General features: G+C 38.0%; 1 protein-coding gene across 1 annotated transcript; it reads right to left on the minus strand.

The window, feature by feature from the left end:
- Positions 1 to 13,541: 13,541 nt before the first annotated feature.
- On the minus strand, positions 13,542 to 13,985 carry LOC145098008 (uncharacterized). Its single transcript, XM_079035694.1, has one exon. The coding sequence runs from the start codon at positions 13,983 to 13,985 to the stop codon at positions 13,542 to 13,544; it is 444 nt and encodes a 147-aa protein (XP_078891820.1).
- Between the last annotated feature and the right edge of the window lie 9,325 nt (positions 13,986 to 23,310).

Genomic DNA, 23,310 nt, shown 5'->3' on the forward strand with positions numbered 1-23,310 from the left:
TAATCGAACTATATTGGAGATGGTGAGATGCAATTTGAAGACGATGTCCATGCCTGATGTATTGTGGGGAGAAGCTGTTTCGCACTCTGTGTATGTTCTAAACAAAGCTCAAACTAAAGCCTTGAAAGAAGTAACTCCGTATGAAAAGTGGACTGGAAGAAAGCCACATATAGCACATCTCAGGGTATTTGGTTGCGTAGCCCATATGAAAGTCGTTAAAGGGAATTTGAGGAAACTTGAAGATAGGAGCATGCCCCTGGTTCGTCTCGGTGTAGAAAAAGGGACGAAAGCTTATAGGCTCCTAGACCCAGACACTGGGAAGTTGTATGTAAGTCGTGATGTCGTATTCGAAGAAAATCGAATTTGGAAATGGGAAGAGAGTGTCAAGATCAGGGCGACTCCAGGAGTAACCTTTACCATCGAAGGATTTGATCTTGACGGGATTATTGATGATGGAGAATGGAGGTCGGACGCTCAAAATCAAGCAACATGATCAGATCAAATAAGTGGGTCTTTTTCTAATTGGCCCAATAGTGAGCGGTCATATATGTCGGGTCACCCACACTCAAGCCCACTGGATAGTCCGATATCGTCAAATACCCCATATACTCCAGTCGCACATGGTGACCACATTACGATCGAATCATCATCTCAGGAAACGACTCCGAGCACTGCTTCTCGCTCTACGGGCGGTGGAGCTCCCAAAAGGTTCAGGCTTCTTACCGATTTGTACGATAGCACTCAGGAAATTCATATACCCCCTGAAGAATTGATATTGATTCGAAACAATGAAGAACCCACATCATACCTTGAGGCTAGTAAGAAGAAGGAGTGGCGAGAGGCGATGGATGCTGAGTTAGCATCCATCGAAAAAAATAACACCTGGAAGTTGGTTAATCTCCCAAAGAATCGCAAGGCCATCGGATTGAAGTGGGTTTATAAACTGAAGAAGGATCCAAGTAGGAAGATCGTCAAGCATAAAGCCAGAATTGTAGCGAAGGGGTATGTACAATGGCATGGGATCGACTATGATGAGGTATTTGCCCCCGTGGCCAGAATTGACACAATTCGCCTAATCTTAGCCCTAGCAGGTTCAAATGGTTGGAAGGTTCACCATCTGGATGTCAAATCGGCATTCCTGAATGGAAACCTAGAAGAGGAAGTTTACGTGAGTCAACCGGATGGCTATCAGAAAAGAGGCCAAGCTCACAAGGTGTACAAACTTTCCAAAGCCCTTTACGGGCTCAAACAAGCTCCCAGGGCTTGGAATGCTTGCTTGGATCGACATCTGAAGAACATTGGATTTACAAGGTGTGCCCATGAATACTCTGTCTACATCAAAAGGTATGATAATCATGTCCTGATCATAGGAGTGTATGTAGATGACTTAATTGTCACAGGGAGCTGCCCCAAAAGTGCTCAGAAGTTTAAGAAGGAGATGAACACAAAGTTTGAAATGAGTGATTTGGGATTCCTAACTCATTATTTGGGAATTGAAGTAAGCCAAAATGACGAGGGAATTTCACTAAAACAGGAGTCCTATGCCAAGAACCTGCTTGCCAAGACAGGTATGCAGGATTGTAATCCCACAAAAACCCCCATGGAACACAAGCTTAGGCTCAAGAAAGAAGACGAATCTGAATTGGTGAATCCCACAGAGTATCGAAGCATAGTGGGTGGACTGAGATATCTGACCCATACAAGGCCAGACATATCTTTTGCTGTGGGAATCGTGAGTCGATTCATGGAAAAGCCAACTGTGAATCACTTACAAGCAGTGAAGGGTATTTTGAGGTACGTAAAGGGCACTCTGAATTTTGGTTTAAAGTACACAAAAGGGAAGGAGAATGTCACACTAAAAGGGTACACAGATAGTGATTTGGCAAATGACCTCAATGATCGTAGAAGCACACGAGGCATGGTATTCTACATGAAGGAGAAATTGATCACATGGGCTTCACAAAAGCAGAGGTGTGTGGCACTCTCCACCTGTGAAGCAGAATTTATGGCTGCCACCATGGCAGCCTGTCAAGGAATTTGGCTCAGGAGATTGCTCAGTGAGATAACCGGACAGAAGTTGCCACCTGTTGAACTGAAAGTTGACAACAAATCCTCACTAGCTCTAATGAAGAACCCTGTCTTCCATGGCAGAAGCAAGCACATAGACATCCGGTTCCACTTCATCCGAGAATGTGTTGAGAATGGGGACATTATGGTCTCTCATATCTGCAGCAAGGAGCAGAAAGCAGATGTCCTGACCAAGTCATTGGGAAGATTGAAGTTTGAGGAGATGCGAAGTCTCCTTGGAGTGGTGAAGGTATGATTTCTGAATTAAGGAGGAGAATGATGGAATAATTCAGAAATAGATTTATTTGTTTTTATGTCATGTTTGTATTGTGTGTTGAATAATTCAAGCCATGTTGGCTATTGAAGTCCGGTTCTTAAGGCAGGAGGGGTAGTTGCAGAAATTTTAGCATTTTTTTTTGTTTAAATAGGTGGATAGTATGAAGTATGAACGTTGATTGTATCCCTTTTTTTACTTTCAAATCGGTGAATAAAAAAGGCTTCCAGCTTTGAAGCATTGTGCTGTGTTTTTTTTTTCTTTCCTTCTTTGCCCCTGTTACTGTTCTATTGTTAATCACAGATTGCAGGCTTGTAAAAAGCCAACAACTATCACAGGTGTTGATCACCCCATGTTCTGCCATCACATGTATCCTTTTTCTTTTCTCTCTGGCGATTGCATCATCTGTTTTTTGCTCGATTGGTTTTGTATTGGGTGTATTGTTGCAACCTCACATCTCAATCCTACTCATCTTGATCGATTATCATGTGAGGTAATCAATTATGTCCACATGTTCTGTCTCATCCTCTACCACAAAATTGTCTACATTAACACTTGTATGCTCCCTTACGAATTTAGAATCAGTTTAGTTTTAAACTGAATGTCGATGGGTCTCGGTACAATCTATGGCGTCAAATTTTCTCCAACATGTGTAGATAGACTATAAGATATCGTCACATCTCGGGTAAATCTCCCTCACTGGAGATGATGATGAGGAATGGTATCATATGATGCTCGGATAAAGTCTTGATTTATATCACATGTGATCCCAGTCCGCTTCAATTTATTTCAAGTGACGATTGTACGTACTGCAAAAGATCTTGGTGACAAGCTTGAGAATTCTTTCGGAATAATAAGATGTATCGGATGTTGCAACTTCATGATCAATCTCTAACACCAAAAAGGGTTCCAACTCCATTATTAAGTTTTGTCACACTCTTAAGAACTTTATAGACGATCTTAAAGATACGGAATCACCTATCACTGACATTGAATTAGTGATGTAGATTCCCTGGCAATTACCTCCCTCGTATCACAATATCGTTGATGTGATAACTAATACCAAGTCATTTCCTTCTTAGAAGAAAAAAATATGCTTCTTTTGCATGAATCCCATGAAGTTGCGACCGACTCCATTCTTGATCCAACCGTATCTCAAAGCTCGTCTCTTTTTTCAATCTCCACCAACTCGGGAAAATCTAAAAACCAGTAGTCTAAAGGTCGAAATAATAAAAAATATGGCACCAAAAATACTTCACAAGGTGGATATATGGATCAACAACAACAGTTTTCAGGTCTCTTGTGTCACGGATCGACTCTGGGTCACTCTAGCTCTACAGGTGCAGTCCTCTCCGACTTAGCAACTGATTTCAACGCCTTTCTTCATTTAGCTCCATCCACGTGTTTATACCATGTGGCTACTGTAGTGATGCTTGACAAAAAGAAATAGCCATAATCATGTAAATACATAAAAATAGAGTAGATCGACTAGCTTTAAACTTTTATTTGCAACCCATAATGACCGAAATTCCCATGCTTTTTCATGTACACTCAATTGGAATAAAATAATCTTTATCTTGACTGATCTACACACAACTGTCCAAGAAAATGACAAAATGCCCTGTTTATGTTCTCTAAAACTCGGAAGGACGCAACAAGGGTAAAATTGCAACTTTTATTTCATGGAAGCCAAGTGACATAACTCCATTTTTATTGCTTTTCTTTTTCTTTTTCTTTCATAAAACATGACCACGTGGATGACACAAAATTCGACCATTTCTTTGATTTTCTTGTATTTTATTATTATTCTTTTTAAACTTTTTAACTAGAAAATGAAATAAACTATTGAAAAACTTTAAAAAAATTACAACAATAATTTACATCACACATTTCTTTAGCGAGAGAGACAACTAATGTAGACTTTTAAAAGTTCACTCTCACTTTCTCATAAACTAACAAACTTTAGGAACCCATTACAGAATGGGTTTTGGAACATACCTTACTTTTGAAAGATTCTGATAAGATTAAGGGACATTTGCTCTAGGATTATGAACTTTTCTCTTCTTTCCAAGAGACTTTTAATTCCGATGTGTCTTTCTAACTCTATCTCTTGGCTTTGTTTCATCATCAGGAGATATATTCTTGGGAATCCACACTTGCTTCATCTTTTGGTTCTGGAGATGACTTCTTTAGAGTTAAACCACGTATCTTATTCAATTTCAATTGATATTACATCAGATCACTTTATATATAATAGAATATTACATTTAGGTACCCTCTACTTATTATAAATTTAAAACACAGTCTAACATTTAGAATCCAAATCTTATTTGTTTGTTTTTCCTTGTAAGAAATGTCATTAAAACAAGAACATACATTAGAGAATTTACCATCCTATGTGTCTTCTGATGTTTGGAGTTGAAGATGGCTCTTAAGTCTTGACATGGTGAGATGGAGTCTTCACAACTTGAGATCTTGGTAGTGTCAAAGGTCTTGTCAGCTTGAACAAACTTATCAGTGTGAACTGATTTGTCAGCATGTGCTCAAGCTTTTTCAGATATGAGCAGCTTGTGGTTTCTCAACATGAAGCTTATCAGCGTAAGGGTTGTCAATGCAAGAGCTATACTTATATTCATCAGGGTGAAAACATGGGTTTGTTGATGATGAATTCTCTTCAGGTGTATCTTATGTTTGAACACTAACAGATGAAAACCTTTTCTTTTTCACATCTTTTTCTTTGATCTTCTCTTTTAAATCTAACACCTTTTTCTCCCTTTCAACCAGTTTCTTCTTTAAGTCTTCTATATCTTCTTGTGTCTGATTGATGATTTTGTGTTTCAGATCAAGTTCAACAATGAAAAACATAAATATAGGAGCCTTTGGATCATATATGAATTGATCTCAAAAAATCCCTCGTTACTGCTCAAAGGAGCAGTAATAGGTAGGGATGACAGGATTTGAAGATCAGATCTGTAAAACATGATAAAGGGCTTGCATCGATTTTTCTTTTATTTTTTTCGAACCATTATGTTTTTCTTCATCAAGAACGTTGTATCTTTTTTTATTCTTCCACTTATGAATTCGTTTCTCATCTGAGAAACATTATAAGGACCAAATGTATTAGATGCAGTTAGATAGTATCAAAGATAAGGGAAAATACCATATACATGAATATATACTAATCTATTCTACTGAATCCCTTCAATCATTGGATTGTATCTAATCTACATATAACTTAATCTGGTATATAAGGAATGGAATAGATAAGATCTTCTCCAGATTCGAATATCAGCACCAACACATCAAATGTTGATCAAAACATCAACATGAGCGTCAAGGAGATCAGCTTTAGCATCAACTCCAGCTTTAGTTGGGTATAACCATCAGCGTGTGTCATCAGTGTATTACTAGATTAGTGTGTCATCAATGTATAACCATTAGGGTATGGAGTCTTCAGTGAATGGTGTCTCCGTGCCTTTTGCGCTGATAGAGTCTTTAAGGTCTTTTGCTCATCAGGGGATGATCTTCATTCTTCGACATATAAACTTCCATTGGCATATCAGATACTATAACTATAATGCATATATTTTGCATCATCAAATCTATACAAATGAGTGGCCCAACATGCTTATTTAGGTTTTGAGGGAAACTTAAAAGGACTCTGGTTATTATAATGAATATTACCAATTTGCTCATGACATTGGACACTATTTCCAACATAAGCCACTTATTACCTATCAACTTTGTATTCAAGTTTATTCTTTTCAAGACATCAATGACATACTCGGAACATCAACGTTTGACATTAGTAGATTCTTCTGGAGACATCTCATCAATCAACTTGTCTACGGAAAATGGAAGTGGATCTACATATTCCATGGTTACTGATTAGTGTTGCTAATGAACGGATGAGAGCTGATTGGAAATGAAGTGGGGGAGGATGAAGGTTTGAAGGGTTGCGTGAAGTTCCCAATGTGACCGTGTTTGCATTTTTCGGTTCAGGGTCAAGCAGTGTGGGAATTATTTGTTTGTACTTTTCCATAATGATTTTAGTTTTTAAATAGAAAAGAATCCCAAGTTGGGATTCATAAGTCAAATACAAATCCTTTTGGGGGATGAGTAAATAATTTTAGTAATCTGAAATGAAAAAACATCCTTAAAGTGTGAGAAAAGGATTGAGTAAATAAGTTATTAATCTGAATTGGAAAAAAATCCTTAGAGAATGAGAAAAGGGTGTACTTCGAGGAATGGAAGAGAACGAAGAAGGCGAAGATGGATATTGACACGACAAACAAATGATCTCATCATCACAATAAGAAGAATGTATCCATTCAAATTCAAATTACCTATCAGATTTGTAGTTGAGCTTATTCTTTTCAAGATATCAATGGTAGACTCTTCGGTGATCTTTGAAACTAACTAAATTGTCTATGTTTATTAATTGCATATTTAGGTTTCGAGGTAACCCAAAAGGACTTTGATTATTATAGTGAATATGACCAATTTGTTTATGACCGTGAACACTATTTCTAACAGAAGCCACTGATCTGTATGTCTTCACCATGTAAACAATGTATCTATTCAAATTACCTATCAGCTTTGTACTCGGGGTTATTCTTTTCAAGACATCAATGGCAGACTCATCAGTGATCTTCGAAAAAATCCTCCGAACAATGATGTCTGGCATTAATAGATTCTTCTAGAGACATTTATCTTCATAAACTGTAACAACCCATTATTTCAAGTAAAAAAAAGTCAATATAAGTCAAACTTATTAAATAAAAATCAAATATTCTAACAAAAGTCAAATAATTAAATAGCTAAGGATTTAATTTATATAATAAGTGATTTATACCCCTAATAAAATGGTTTTCGATATTTGGAATCAAATTCCAAACGAAAACCGAAAACCTTATGCGAAACCCCACTTTTCGAACCGAAAACTACGTAGAACGCAAACCACTTGGACCGAAAACTCTAGCTTTCGGTTGGAACTAGGCCAAATCAAGGATTTCGGTTGAATGGATAGGCCGAAATCTCATTCCTAGGCAGTGACACGCAATCCAAGGTGATAAAATACACCTTCCAATGCACTTGTCAAATCATATATAAATATATATGACCGAAATCTCTACCCCATTCTCACATTGATTTCACTACGAAATCCTTCCATTTTGCTCTCAAAATTCATAAGGCAATCTTCATATCTTCAAACAATTTCCCAGAAAACCTTCAAGTCTTCAAACCTTCATAAGAATATCGTCAAACGCCCAAACCATTTCCCAGGAACTCTTTTACATTTTGTAAGTATTTTATACAAACTAATGTTATTTAACTCTTTAAATCATTAGTTTATCTAACTTACACATATTATTATATGTTTAATATAATTAGGATACGACTATTATCATGCGTTCTAACGCGAAGAACATCGTCACCCTCTTCGTTATCAAACCGCGAATACACACTCGAGGTGAGTTCATACCCCTACGTTTTCATGATTTTTCATTGTTTTAGTGGGGGGGGGGGGATACAAGTAAAACACAAGAAATCTTGTGTTAATATGTAAACTATTTCGAATTTATCTCAACTGTTGTTTTTACCAATATATATATATATATATATATATATATATATATATAATTAAGATTCTATAAGCTTAGAAGGTGATTTCGCCTTATTTCTTGTTCCTTGTTTGGTTGTGGGCTTAGGGTAGAATCATTTATTCGACTATCTTTTCAATCTTATTTATATATACCTTATATATAAGTATAAAAGTTATTTCAACACGTTAAACAAAAAGAATATTTTCATAACTTATTTTATTACCATTTGTACAAAAACATCTAAATTTCATGGAATATCTTTATCACGGATTTACGATTATAAACATTCAAAATAGTTAAAAATACAAATGTTTTCATTTCAACAGAACATACAAGTTAAACTATAATAGGTATAGTTTATGAAACATACATACAATTTCACTAAGTTCGTGATACAATACGGAAACAAACATATAAACTATAACAGGTATAGTTTATGAGATGTACATACAATTATTCATTACAAAAAGGGCTTTTCATTATTCTACATGTAACCGTTAATATAGATTTGTGAGACACACATCAAGTACTTATCCAAGTACCAACGAAAGACCTAAAATTATAACTAGAATCTCCTGGAGGGAGAGCGTGACACTTGGGTATAGATATATACGGGACTGACAATCACGCACCTAAACTGTTAGCTACAGTTAGGCCGGCAGGCTTAAGATGACAAATGTCGTACCAATTCTGACGCCTGAAGAACATCATATTTAGGTCATCTTAGGTCATTAAGGATGGTTATAATAACTCATAATTTGGTATTAATAATACGATTAGTGTATGAATACATAAACAACTTCATATAGTTTTATTTAATAATAAAACTACAATACAAAATTTTACAGCACAGCTGGTGGATCTAGACACATACATTTACAGAGTTTCATATAAGTACAACTACATTATAGTATTTTCCAATATAAGAGCAACTTACATTTCTGGAAACGTTCATTTTATGATTTTATGTGAATTAAAACTACATCATATTATATCAGAGTACAACTACATTTACATGTTTTGGTCTTAGGGTATTACGACTACAATTCATATACAACAGAAAATATAGGATTTTCTGGAAGAACATACTAACGTTTTTAAGGAACAAATCACAGTCTTCTAATACTAACATGCTTATGAACTCACCTACTTAATTGTTGACACTCTTTTCAAAACCACTTGAATTTTCAGAAAATCAGTAAACAGGTACACAGGTTTTGAGAAGACGGAGCTTTATAGAGTCACGTCTTTTAGTTTTTTCTATACATTTTGGTGTCAAGTATACATTGATTTGAACACAAATGTAAAAACTATATATTATCAATATCATGGTTGTTGTACTTTGATTCCTATTATTCAATTGTTGTGATACTATACATGACGTCATCCGCCCCAAAAGTTTTCGCCATTTCGGTTTGAGGGTGTGACATCAACCTGTCTATGGAAAACAGAAATGGATCTACAACATCCATGGTTACTGATCAGTGTCGCCAATGAATGGATGATAGTTGTTGGGAACTGAAGCTGAGGAGAATCCTTAGAGACTAAGAAAAGGGTGTACTCCGTGCAATGGAATATATGGAAGGAAGTGAAGATGGATATTGAGACGACAAACAAATGCTCTCATCATCACCATGAGAAGTGTGTGAGAGGATACAATTCCTTGCCTCCATTGATAATACCGAAACATATATATATATATATATATATATATATATATATATATATATATATACACACAAAATAACAATAATCAAGCCTAACTAATAGCCTGACAAATAGGAGGTAATTATCTATCCTAAAAATATAAGATATGTACAATATTTACCATATAACAATATATACTAATACTAATAGTCCCCCGCAGTTGAAGCGGGAGCTTTGTAGACGCTTAAATTGGATCGGAAGCTCTCAACAAGTTACGTGGAAGGCCCTTAGTAAATATTTCTGTGTATTGGTAAGCGGAGGGTACATGGAGAACACGTATATCCCCGACCCGCACTTTCTCTCTAACAAAGTGAATGTCCATTTCTACGTGTTTTGTTCGGTGATGCTGGACGAGATTACCTGAAAGGTAAACTGCTGAGATGTTATCACAATATATCATAGTAGATTGTCGAACCGGAACATATAGCTCAAGTAGCAGATTATGAATCCAGCAGGTTTCAACCACTGCGTTAGCGACCCCTCTATATTCAGACTCGAAACTGGATCTGGAGATGGTCGGTTGTCTTTTAGAGGACCATGAAACCAAATTATCGCCAAGAAAGACGCAATAACCTAATATGGATCGACGAGAATTAGGGCATCCCCCCAAGTCAGTGTCAGAGTAAGATGTGAGATTATAGCATGGAGAACTTTGGATGTTGAGACCGAAATCAATAGTTCCCTTGGTATAGTGAAGAATACGCTTCATGAAGTGAAAGTGTGGTTCTCGTGGAGCATGCATGAAGAGACAAACTTGTTGGACGGCATATGCGATATCCAGTCGAGTAAAAGTGAGATATTGGAGGGCACCGGCTAAGCGACGGTAGAGATTTCCGTCTGGAAGAGGCTCACCAGTCGTGGCACTCAATTTGGAAGACGTATCAACTGGCGTGGTGGACAGATTACAAGTGTCCATGGAAGCTCGTTTCAGAATTTCTCGAGCATACTGTGCTTGGGATAAGAACAACCCCTGAAAGGTGCGAGTGACTGAAATACCCAAAAAATGGTGTAGGGCCTCGAGATCCGACATTGCAAATTCCCGAGATAAAGTGGTAATTATGGACTTGAGAAATCCTGGATCAGATGCAGTTAAAACTATGTCGTCAACATATAAAAGTAGATAAGCAGTGTGTGCCCCATGACGATATACAAATAATGAGTTATCACATACGCTGCTGCGAAAACCATTGGCAATAATAAACGTAGCAAAGCGATGGTACCAGGCGCGCAGAGCTTGTTTTAGGCCGTATAGAGACTTACGAAGACGACACACATGATGTGGGGCAGTAGTGTCAACAAATCCCGGTGGTTGGTGCATATAGACAGTTTCATGAAGATCCGCATGTAGAAATGCATTCTTAACATCTAATTGGTGGATCGGCCATGCTCGGGAAACAGCTAGGCTTAAGACGGTGTGAATGGTGGTTGGTTTAACAACCGGGCTAAATGTCTCGTCACAATCAATACTAACCGTTTTTGATTTACCGTTGACCACGAGGCGAGCTTTGTATCGTTGTAAGGTACCATCAGCGTGAAATTTGTGGCGAAAAAGCCACATGCATCGTATAATTGGCCAATCTGTAGGTCGTGGAACTAACTCCCATGTATCATTTTATTTTAACACATTAAATTCATTTTTCATGGCATCTAACCAGTTAGGATCCGAGAGGGCTTTAGTGTAGGAAGAGGGTATGGGTGAAATAGTTTTAGAGGATTGAGTATGGAGGTTAAGCAATTGTCTAGGTTTGACAATGCCAAGCTGGGATCGAGTGGTCATAGGGTGTTGATGGGTACTGGGTGGAGGAGGTGGGATGGGCGGTGATGGTGGTGGTGGTGTGGGTGGTGTCGTTGTGGTAATTGGCGGTGTAGGAGGTGTGGGGTTGGAGGATAAGTGCGGGAATAGGGATGTCGGGAGGGAGGAATCGATGTCAAGGAATTTATACGAGGAAGAAGATACGACATTAGCAAAGGGAAAATAGTGTTCGTCGAACACAACATGGCGGGATATGAGGACTTTACCGGTAGTGGGATCATAACAACGATATCCTCGAAAGTTGGTAGGGTAACCAAGGAAGACACAATGGATGGATCGAGTGTCTAGGTTGTTTTTTTGAGTAACGGAAGTATTAGGGTAGAATGTGCAACCAAAGACCCGTAAGTGATCATAAGTAGGGTGGCGGAGGTAGAGGGCATATGTAGGGGTATAGAAGTTTAATGTTTTAGTGGGTGTGATGTTATGAATGTAGGTGGCTATATGTAAGGCTTCGACCCAAAAGGATGGGGGAAGATGGGCATGAGCTAATAGTGATCGAACGATGTCATTTAGACGACGAATCATACGCTCAGCCTTACCGTTTTGTTGGGAAGTCTGAGGACAAGAGAAGCAAAATGTCAGACCATGTTGAGAGGCAAAGTTTTTAAACTCGGTATTGTCAAATTCTCCCCCTAAATCACATTGAAACGATTTTATTTTCCGGCTAAATTGAGTGTGTATGAGGGTATGGAATTTGGTAAAGTTGGTAAAGGTGTCTGATTTAAACTTTAGCGGGTAAATCCACACATATTGTGTGTGGCTATCGATGAGCACCATGTAATATTTTTAACCAGATTTGCTAAGAACAGGTGAGGTCCATAGATCACAATGGATTATATTAAATGGTGAAAAAGTAATAGAATAGGAATCCATAAAAGGTAAACGTTTGTTCTTAGAAATTTGACAAGAATGACAAATAGGTGTCATTTTATGTTTATTAAAAGAAATAAAGGAACGAGTACGAAGGAAATCTAAAGTTGCAGTGCCGGGATGTCCAAGACAGTTGTGCCAAACATCCCAAGAGAAGCCCGCAACCAGAGCAGTATGATAAGATCTAGGCGTGGTGAGTGGATAAAGGTCACCAGAGCTATTGTGGCGTGAAAGCATCCTCCCAGTCTTGAGTTCCTTCACAGAGAAACCATAAGGGTCAAATTCAACTGAGACATTATTGTCCCGTGTAAATTGACGAACGGATAGTAAGTTTTTGATGATATGGGGGGGGGGGTATAACAAATATTTTTAAGAGCATATGTATGGTTTGGGATTTTGAAATGGGTGTGCCTGGATCCTAATACAGGAATATGATTACCATTTCCAACGAAAATAACTTTGTTAGAAGAAGATGCAGAAGGATACAAGATTTTACCAGATTCGGCTGTCAAGTGAGAGGAAGCTCCTGTATCCATATACCATGAGGGGTCTGGTTTGTTGAGGTGCATTGCTTGAAATGCATGATGGAGCTCTGTAGGTTTTAAGGCATCGTAAGAGGGTTGGTGGTTCTAAGCAGTGGGCTGGGGCGATGGGTCAGTGGAATAAGCAACATGGGCCGCCTGTGGATTGTAATTCGTTGTTGTACCGGAGGTTGGAGGGTTTGACCAAGGTGTGGACCAAGGTGTCTGCTGAGTCGTGAGGTGCGGGCAGGGAGGAGGAGCCCACCAGGCCCAAGGAGGGTATGATGGACCAAGGTATCATTGAGGGGATTGGGTTACAGTAGGGTAAAATTGTTAAGGATGACCACGGTTGGAGGAACCACGTCCCCCGCGACTGGAACGACCCGATTGGGTGTTACGACCACAACCCAGACCAGGAGGGCGATAGGAAGCAGCTTGAGAATTGGTAAGCGGATGTTCATCAAGGGCTTAAGAAGAAACCACAGCGCTTGGGGCAGAGATGTTATGTCGAGCCGATTGGCGGTGTTGTTCTAATTGCAACATGCTGCATGCGGTATCCCATGACGGGAGGCTTTGATTGATGAAGGAGGCAACCGTGTCGTATTCTGGTGGTAACCCACGGACAAGTTGTAGGACGAGGCGATTTTCAGTGACGGGGCTTTTAACGTCCGAGAGTTGGTCCACTAGGTCCTTGAGTTTTTGGCAATACTCGTACAAGGAGGAGGCCGACTGTAAGGTGAGATTGGTAATTCGTGTTCGAGAGTTGCTGCACGAGATCCTTTGTTGTTGGTGAAGATCTCTTGAATTCGTAGCCATGCTTTATATGCAGTTGTATCTGTGTCCAGAACTCGAACGAGGAGGTCATCGGAAAGTGTGCCATATATCCATTGAAGGACGATGGCATCAATTTCAACCCAAGAATCATAAGTGTCGCTGGTTTTAGCAGGTGGCGCCGTACCGTCAATGTGATGAAGGACCTTATACCCACGAGCATGGAGCTTAAAAATCTTGACCCAGGAATTGTAGGTGACCTTGGTACCATCAAGAACTCTAATTTTGTGTTGAATATTAGTGACAGTATAGACCGGATGTAGGGGAGGTTTAGGTGGTTGTTCATTGGGAGCCATGGGGAAGGCCGTAGCACTTGGCTGCAGGAAGAAAAGAAAGAAAATTAAATAGCTAGAAACCTAGGCTTTTGATACCATGTGTGAGAGGATAGAATTCCTTGCCTCCATTGATAATACCGAAACATATATATATATATATATATATATATATATATATATATATATATATATATATATATATATATATAATAACAATAATCAAGCCTAACTAATAGCCTAACAAATAGGAGGTAATTATCTATCCTGGAAATATAAGATATGTACAATATTTACCATATAACAATATATACCAATACTAATAAGAAGAAGTAGAAGCCACTAATTTGTATGTCTTCACCTTGTACACAATGTATCCATTTAAATTACCTATCAGCTTTGTAGTCGGGCTTATTTTTTTCACGACATCAATGACATACTTTTCGGTGATCTTCAACAAACTAAATTGTCTCTATCTAATAACTGCTTAGTTAGGTTTTGAGGGCATCCCAAAATGATGTGCTTATTATAATGAATATTACCAATTGTTTCATGACCTTTGACACTATTTCCAATAAAAACCATTTATTCGTATGTCTTCACCATGTAAACGACATATCCATTCAAATTACCCATCGACTTTGTAGTCTAGCTTACTCTTTTCAAGACATCAATGGAAAACTCATCGGTGATCTTCGAAAAAGTCCTCCGAACAGCGACGTCCGACATAGGTAGATTCTTCTAGAGACATATCTCTTCAATCAACTCATTGCCATAACTTCTTTAGGGATAGGGGATGTGCCCCCCCTCGCCCTTATTTTTTTTTTAGAATTAGTCCTCTATTATTAAAAAATTTACATATTAGGCCTAAGACTATAAAATTAGACTTTGCCCCCCATCGTTTCCAGTTTTTATACACATTATACTTTCGGCCCATTGGATTGATATCCTAGTTTTACCGTATGTGGCTATGCTGTGGTGATATGTTAGATCTGTATCCTGGTATATAGGATGTCGCTATGTTGTTTTGATGCGTTAGATCCGTATGATTATCTGTAGTTGTTGGCTTTGTGTTCATGTTTCTTGTTGCATATGTCGACATGTTGGTTTGGGTTGAGGTGGTCCTACTTTGTGTTGTAGGCCAGGACACCCGGGGAAAACTGGATAGGCTATAGGCCTTGCGAGGAGGTCTAGTCAGGTCAACGACCCGTAGAGCGGTTTGAATATGCTGTAGGCCCTATGATGCGGTCCAGTCAGGCCGGTTGCTTGTGGAACGGTCCAGATAGGCTATAGGCCCTACGAGGCGGTCCAATCATGCTGGCTACTCATGTTTGCATGCTTCCTTGTTATGTGGTGTGTTGGTACTTTGGGGGAACTCACTAAGTGTTGGGTTACCGTTTTAGTTTTATTTCAGGTACTTTAGAGAACCATGGCAAGGCGAAGGCATGACCGTACACATCCTTGGTTTTATGATTCATTGGATATTGGGAGACTCTAATTTTAAAGAATGTTTTAGAAACAATGGTTTTGTAAACATTTCTTTATAGTAAATTGGTTGTTTTGAAAAGTTTAAATTTATTATGATTTTTGGGATGTTACATCAGACATGCCTTGAAAACTCATTAGGCCGAGTCGAAGGTGCCAAAGATAGGACTAATCTGGATCAGAAAGAGACTTTGAAAAAACTACAACATCACTCGAAATTGTTTGCCTGTCAAGAAAATAGAGATATGAGGTTTTGTGATTGACTCTCAGTTTGTCAGAACCATCTTTGAATACCCTGAGAACTCCACCTTTACCAGAAAACTTGTATCCCCTTTTATCAAAGGAGCTGAGAGATAATAAGTTTCTTCTGAGGTCAGGAACATATCTAACTTCCCCAATGGTTCTGATAAACTCGTCAAACATACGGATTCTGACTGAGCCATGTCCAACAACTGGACATGTAGAATTTTTACCCATCAGAACATAGCCTTGTTTAACATTTTCAAATGTGTAAAACCAACTTATGCTGTGACACATATGAAAAGTACAACCAGAATCGAGTATCTATTCACCACTGAATCAAGTTTATCTAAATAAACCGTGAGAAGTTCTTCAATACAACCGACCTCTTCTACATCGGCTTCACCTGAAGTGCTACCTTGTTTACCATTTGCTGTTACTTTCTCTTTATTCTTCAACTTGAAGCATTCATCAATCGTATGTACCTTCTTGCGATAGTAATTACAAAACTTTCGTTTGCTTTTAGACTTGGAACTGGTCCTGTTGGAAGATTGAGGATTTTTAACCCTAACTGTTGTTCTTCCTCGGGGATTTAAACCTTTGACTTTCGCATCACTTGAACCACTACTGGTAATATGCTTCATCTTCTATTTTGAATCCAAAGCTGTAAAAACTTCATCTAAGACAAGAGTATCACGACTATAGATGATAGTATCACGAAAATGGTTGTAGCATTCAGGCAACGAAGATAACAAGAATAAAGTTAAATCTTCATCTTCATATTGGACATCCATATTCTCTAAGTTACTTACTAACTCTTCGAATATGGATAAATGTTCAGCTAAAGAGCCTCCTGCAATCATTTTAAGATTGAACAAACGCTCCTTTAAATGCATCTTGTTTGGCAGGCTCTTCAACATCAATAATTGCTCAAATTTTAACCACAAAGCAACCGTTGAAGTTTCTTTCAAAACATCTTGCAAAACATCATTTGACAAATGCAAAGGAATCTGGGATTGAGCTTTTAAATACTTCATCTCTTTTTCTTCTTCTGTCAACGAAGCGAGCTCTTCTCGGAATCTAGAAGCGCCTTGTGTAAATCCATCTGAATAAGAACATCTTTCATCTTAACTTCCCACAGGGGAAATCTGGTGTTTCGGTCCAACAACGAAATATCGTACTTCATTGAAGACATGATCAATCACTTGATAAAATGATCCCAATAAACTAATATTAAAACCCGAAAACTGTGATACCAATTGTAGTAAACAAAGAGAGTAAGATGCACTAAAACGAAAAAGCCCTAATGTATCAAACAACCAAGAAATCCGAATAACGAGAACAATATTAGTTCAAGCGGAATAGGACTAAGATATCAAACCATTATCAATTACATGCAATGAAAAATACCAAGAAAAAGTAAATCAAAAGAGACACATAGATTTACTTGGAAAACCTAAATCGGGAAAAACTACGGGCAGAGGAAGTCAATAACCAATCCACTAAAATATTGCAGTGTTTACAGAGCAAGAAAGGAAGAAGAAGTAGAAGTCTTCAAAACTCTCTCTCTATCTCTCCTTTGTCTCTCCTCAAAGAAATCTGCGTTTAATGAGATTAAAAAAGGGAAAAGGTTTGATCAATTTGGCTAATTTGGTTCTTTAGTAAAGTAATATATGCATTTCAGAAACAAGCCATTTTTAGACATGAAGACACCCCTTTTAGACTATGGTGCCCCTTTTAGACCTGAACAATGGTGCCCTTTTTAGACCCAAAACAACCAAATTAGACCTGAAAAAAGATAAAATTACCCTTAAACTAAACAAAACTTGTTAATTTTGGAAAACATATTGTTGGATATAGTGTCTAAGTCCATAACTATATTTGGTATGTACTTGACCCGACCCGGCATGGTCCATTTGGGTTGCACTTCACCCGAACAATTTATGGATAATCTGTTGAGAATAGTACAAGTTATGATTTATTAATACATTATAAGTTCTAATATATTAATATAAGATCATATTATTTAATTAGTATTGATCTATAATTAATCTAGGATTAATTTAGAGATCAAAGATATTACTAATTAAATATGGGCTTCTATATTTATATAGTGTGTGTTAAGGCTTATTTGGAATGGGCTAGGCTTGCAAGGAAAAGTCCATGGATACTTCATGGAGCTTTAACCCATGGATCTCATGGAAATGAAGAGACATGGGTATTAGGGTTTACATGGATGTAACCCTAATCCACCACACTATATAAAGGAGGCTTTGGTTCTTGAAATCACACTAGTTGACTCTTGTTGAGGTGAGGGCCGATTTCAAGATAGTAGTGACTATTCTCTCAAAGTTCCAAGTTTGTGGTGATTTGTGATTTCCATTTGAGGCATCCACATTATTGGTGCTAGGCTCTAAAACTCCAAGGAATCAACTACAACTACAAGGTAAGTATTTCTACTAGCTTTATTTGATTCAAGTTCCCCATGCCATGCTAGTTAGGATATGAAACTTGGAAAAATAATTATTTGCATGTATCTTAGACAAACATAGTGATGAGTTTTTGTCATAAGACATCCTATGTGCTCATACAAACCCTAATGCTTGGATCTAGGTTTCTCTATTGTACATGCTTTGAATCCAAGACTATAAACCCTAATTCTAGCATATGGAAATCAATATTAACATATAATTAGGTTTAAGATATTACCTTGATTGTTATGTAGCAATAACAATCCCAATTCCTCCTTGAATTGACTTTGGAAGGCTTAGAGTCACAAGTGTCACTCCTCTAATGGCTCACAAACACCATAAGCAAGAGGATGAAGAGGAGAGAGGATAGAGGCTGCCAAAAACGTGTTCTAACCCTAGAAAAGAAGTTCCCTACGTTTTTGAGCCTTAAGGGTTCTATATATAGTGAGGCTATTAGGGTTATCTAACAAGGAAACCCTAATTTGGTTGCTCAAGCCCTAAGCAACCCATAGACTCCTTTAATCAAGCCCTTGGACGATTTCCTTATGGGCTTCCCATAAGAATTCGTCCACCTCTTGATTTAAGACAATCCATGGCCCAAATTGCAATTATCTTATAATTACAATTCCAGTCCCTTAAGTTTAATTAATCTCTTTTAGTCACAAAACTAATTACCAATTAATTATTGACTAATATTAATTAAACAATATGATTTCTCCTTTAATATATTATTCCCATAATATATTAATAAATCATATTTAATCCTTTTTCTCCATAATTCATCCTATCAAGTTGCTTTGGTGAAGGCAACCCAAAAGGACCATGCACCATCGGGTCAAGTACAAACCAAAATAGTTATGGACTTAGACACTAATCCAACACATAGATCCAAGGTTTATTAGGGTTGCATGTACACTTAGGAAGTGTTAGAATGCTCAAAACCCATCAGTGGTATCAGAGCCTAGGCTTGTTTGTTTGATACTTGATGCAAAATAATTGAAAAGGTCGAAAAACTTGTTGTCTGCCTGATGAACTCGCCGAGTCCATGGGGGGACTCGCCGAGTTCATGTGTATCTTCAACCTACTCGCCGAGTAGGTTCATGCACTTGGCGAGTAGAAGCCACAGAGTGCAGATTTTCGACTTTAGTTGCTGGAAATGGACTAGAAACATTATCTTAAACTGTTTTGGTACTTGAAAACTTGTTTTAGATGGTGTAATGTCTTTGTTAATCCATTTACAACAACTTGTTATCAAAATTACAAAGTTTTATGTGTAATTTTTGATTCATGAAAGTGTTCATATTCATGTTCTTGATGTTATGATGTTTAGATGATCATAGGAATTATTTGTAACCTATGTGGTAGTTTAATTCTTGATCATAATGTGTTTTAATGGAGTCCATAACTTGTCCTCAAGTTATGGAAAACGAAAAGTCACTTGAATTAAAAACCATTAAAAGAACACAAGAGTTAGAAAAATCAAGAGTCTTCATTTTTATTACTCTAATAAACTCATAAGTTACAAGAAATGAAAAGTTTTGAAAGTTTACAAAACTTGCCCTCAAGTTTTGGAACAAGTAAAGTCATATTAAAAACTTTAGTTCCAACCCTTAGAATTTTAAAAGTTAAAATTCAACCCTTATACTTATAATATTATAAGTTAATATATATATATATATATATATATATATATATATATATATATATATATATATATATATATATGTATAAGATTAAAGTCGTCTTACCGCTAGTACCCCTCATTCACGAAGCCGGTCTATAAGGTGGGTATAAGGTTGTTGCCTATAAAATGGCAACTTAATGGGTGTCCACTCTCACCCACCGCTTGCTTGACTGGTGGAGGGTCGTTAGCCGAACGGGTAAGACAAGGACTTATAAATTCTCATTAAAAGTATGATGAATATTATAAAGTAACTAAATGTTTTTATTAAATTCCCAATCTTAGTTACTTTAGGAAAAATGTGAATAAGGTGCTAATCCATGAAATTACACTTTACACTTTGTCTAAGTCGTTAGTGGAGCGTGTGTGGTTAACCGACACACTAACTTGGACTTAACAAGGTAGGTAAAGGGTGACTTAATATTTATCATAGTATCGATGGAGCGTGTGTGGTTAACCGACACATCGATTGAGGGGTAATTTATTAAGGGTACCAGGTAATTTGCATGGTTACTTCACACCTCGTTTTGTGATCCTCGGCATCCCAGTCACAAAACTTGGAGGGCACACTCGAGATTGAAACATGCCTTTGAAAAGTTCATTGAATCTCAAAAGAATCTAGGAGTTTCTAAGAACCAAATTAAATATTTTAATATTTCGACTTTGGTGGAAATTGGTGAATCGTCATTCACCTACCTTTCAAATATGTTATTACTTAGATTACGGCATACCTCTTCTAAGTATAATATATTGTGATTGGGTCCTAGCCTTAATATTACATTTGGGTGTTTTATTAAGGACTATCTCTATATCTAAACTAATTCTTTCTTTCTTCTCTTACTAGATGTCTGCTGCAAACAACGCTGCTTCTGGCTCTAATCCTAATGGCTCCTTTTCTCTTATGAACTTGTGTGGGAAAGTCACTTTTGATGGATCCAACTTTAATGAATGGATCAGAAACATCAGAATGATTACTCGCTACGAGGACAAGGAATATGTCCTCTATAAGGAGCTTAAGGAGATTGATGAGACGGTTGCTACTCCTCAAGAGATCGCTGAGTTTAGGGCACATGAAAGGGATGCCACCAAAGTGGCATGCATCATGATGGCCACTATGACCGCGGATCTCCAAAAATCCTATGAAGATTTCTACCCCTATGAGATGCACCAAGACTTGATGGAAAGATACCATCAAAGTGCTCGTCAAGAGAGGTATGAAATCATCTCCTCCATGATAACAACTCGCATGAAGGATGGTGAACCCATCACGGGCCACATGCAGAAAATGCAAAGATTTGTGGACCGTTTGTTGAAGCTAAATGTGAACTTCCCTGAGGAGCTTGCAATAGATATCATTTTTCACTTCTTACCTTCATGTTATGATCAATTCCGCATGACATACCACATGAACAAGGAAAATGTCACACTCAACAAACTTCAAGGACTCTTAAAGACCGCGGAAAGTGGTCTTAAGGGTAAGGCGATTGTTACTCCTACCAACTCCGCCCCTGTCTTGGCAATCGGGAAAGGACGAGGGAAGAAGAGAAAGAGTTCTTCGAAGGGTACCAAGGTTAGGACCCTTGATGGCTCTTCTTCAAGTGGAACCAAGAAAGGTTTCATCACTCCTTCTTCTGACCCAAAAGAGGCTGAATGCTTCTATTGCCATGAAAAGGCACATTGGAAGCGGAACTGCCCAAAGTACCAGCAAGATGTGAAGGATGGGAAAGTTAAACCCAACCATGCATGTATTTACACGATCTTATCTAATAACTCACCCCATTCTAATTCTTGGGTCCTTGATATCGGTTGTGGTATTCATATCTGTTCTGATTTATAGGGACTAAGAAGAAGTGAGAATGTGGAGCAAGGAAGAATAAACTTGATCATGGGAAACAGGAAAGCTTCACCTGTCACCAAGATTGGAGTTTATACTTTATCGCTAAGTAGTGGGTTTAGTTTAGATTTGAATAAATGTTGTTATTCGCCAAAAATGGCAAGAAATATTATTTCCTTTCATGCATTGTATAAACAAGGTTTCACCTTTTCATTTGATAATGAAGTTGGTTCGATTAATGCTTTCTTTAATAATGTTCTTTATTTTAAAGCATTACCTTGTGATGGCGTGTATGAAACAGTATCTGTGGTTGATAACTTAGGAAATAATGTATTGTGTATTGATTCTGTTAATAATAATAACTTGGATAAAGCATCATTATGGCATTGTCGTCTTGGACATATAAGCAAGAAACGCATAGGCCAACTCTAAAAGGATGGAGTCTTGGAGTCGTTTGACCTAAAGTCAGATGATAGTTGCGAATCATGCTTACTTGGAAAAATGAAAAAGTCACCCTTCACAGGCTCTTGTGAGAGGGGTGAAGGTTTGTTGGACCTTGTACACACGGATGTGTGTGGACCTTTCAAACATGCCACAAAGGATGCTAATCGTTATTATTTGACTTTTACTGATGATTACAGTAGATATGGATATGTGTACTTGATCAAGCATAAGTCAGAGACTTTCGAAAGGTTTAAGGAATTTAAACAGGAAGTCGAGAATCAATTGGGCAGGAACATTAAGATGCTTCGATCCGATCGAGGTGGTGAGTATCTTAGTTCAGAGTTCCTCGACTATCTTAGGGAATGTGGGATTGTCTCACAATTGACACCTCCCAGGACACCGCGGTTGAATGGTGTAGCTGAGAGGCATAATCGAACCTTGTTGGATATGGTTCGTTCCATGATGAGTCGAGCTTCACTACCAATCTCATTCTGGGGGTATGCCTTAGAGACCGCCGCCCATATTCTTAATCTAGTCCCTACAAAGAAAGTTGCCAAAACTCCTCACAAGATGTGGACTGGTAAAGTACCCAACCTAGACCACATCAAGATTTGGGGTTGCGAGGCTTTTGTGAGGCGCGAGACTCATGACAAGCTAGAACCCCGAAGCGAGAGGTGTATTTTCATCGGCTACCCACAAAGATCCTTTGGTTACCTCTTCTACAGACCTAGTGATAATATGGTCTTTGTAGCAAGAAGAGGAGTCTTTCGAGAGAGAGAGAGTTTATAAGCCAAGGAGACAGTGGGAGGCAAATTGATCTTGAAGAAATTCAAGAGTCAAGCGGTGAAGGAACTTCAAACCCTAGCCCTCAACTTGAGGAGGAAACTCCTGTTGAGCCAATTGGCGAATATGTACCTCTGAGGCGTTCCACAAGAGTTAGGAATGCACCTGAGCATTACTATGGTTTCCATATTACTGCGGAAGGTGAGACACTTATTAGTGATGAGACACTAGTAGGTTTGGATGAACCTAACAGTTACGCGGAAGCCATGGCAGGCTCCGAGTCTGCGAAATGGAAAGAGACTATGGATAGCGAGATACAATCCATGTATGACAATCAAGTTTGGAACTTGATTGAGAATGTACCAGGTCGTAAGACTGTAGGGTGCAAATCGATCTTCAAGAAGAAGACCG

Source organism: Lactuca serriola, chromosome 4 (assembly GCF_051521515.1).
Source record: "Lactuca serriola cultivar US96UC23 chromosome 4, Lser_US96UC23_V15, whole genome shotgun sequence".
Lineage (NCBI taxonomy): Eukaryota > Viridiplantae > Streptophyta > Magnoliopsida > Asterales > Asteraceae > Lactuca > Lactuca serriola.

Coding starts and splice junctions, on each gene's coding strand:
- LOC145098008 (XM_079035694.1), bottom strand. CDS start 13,985: ATGGCTCCCAATGAACAACCACCTAAACCTCCCCTACATCCGGTCTAT.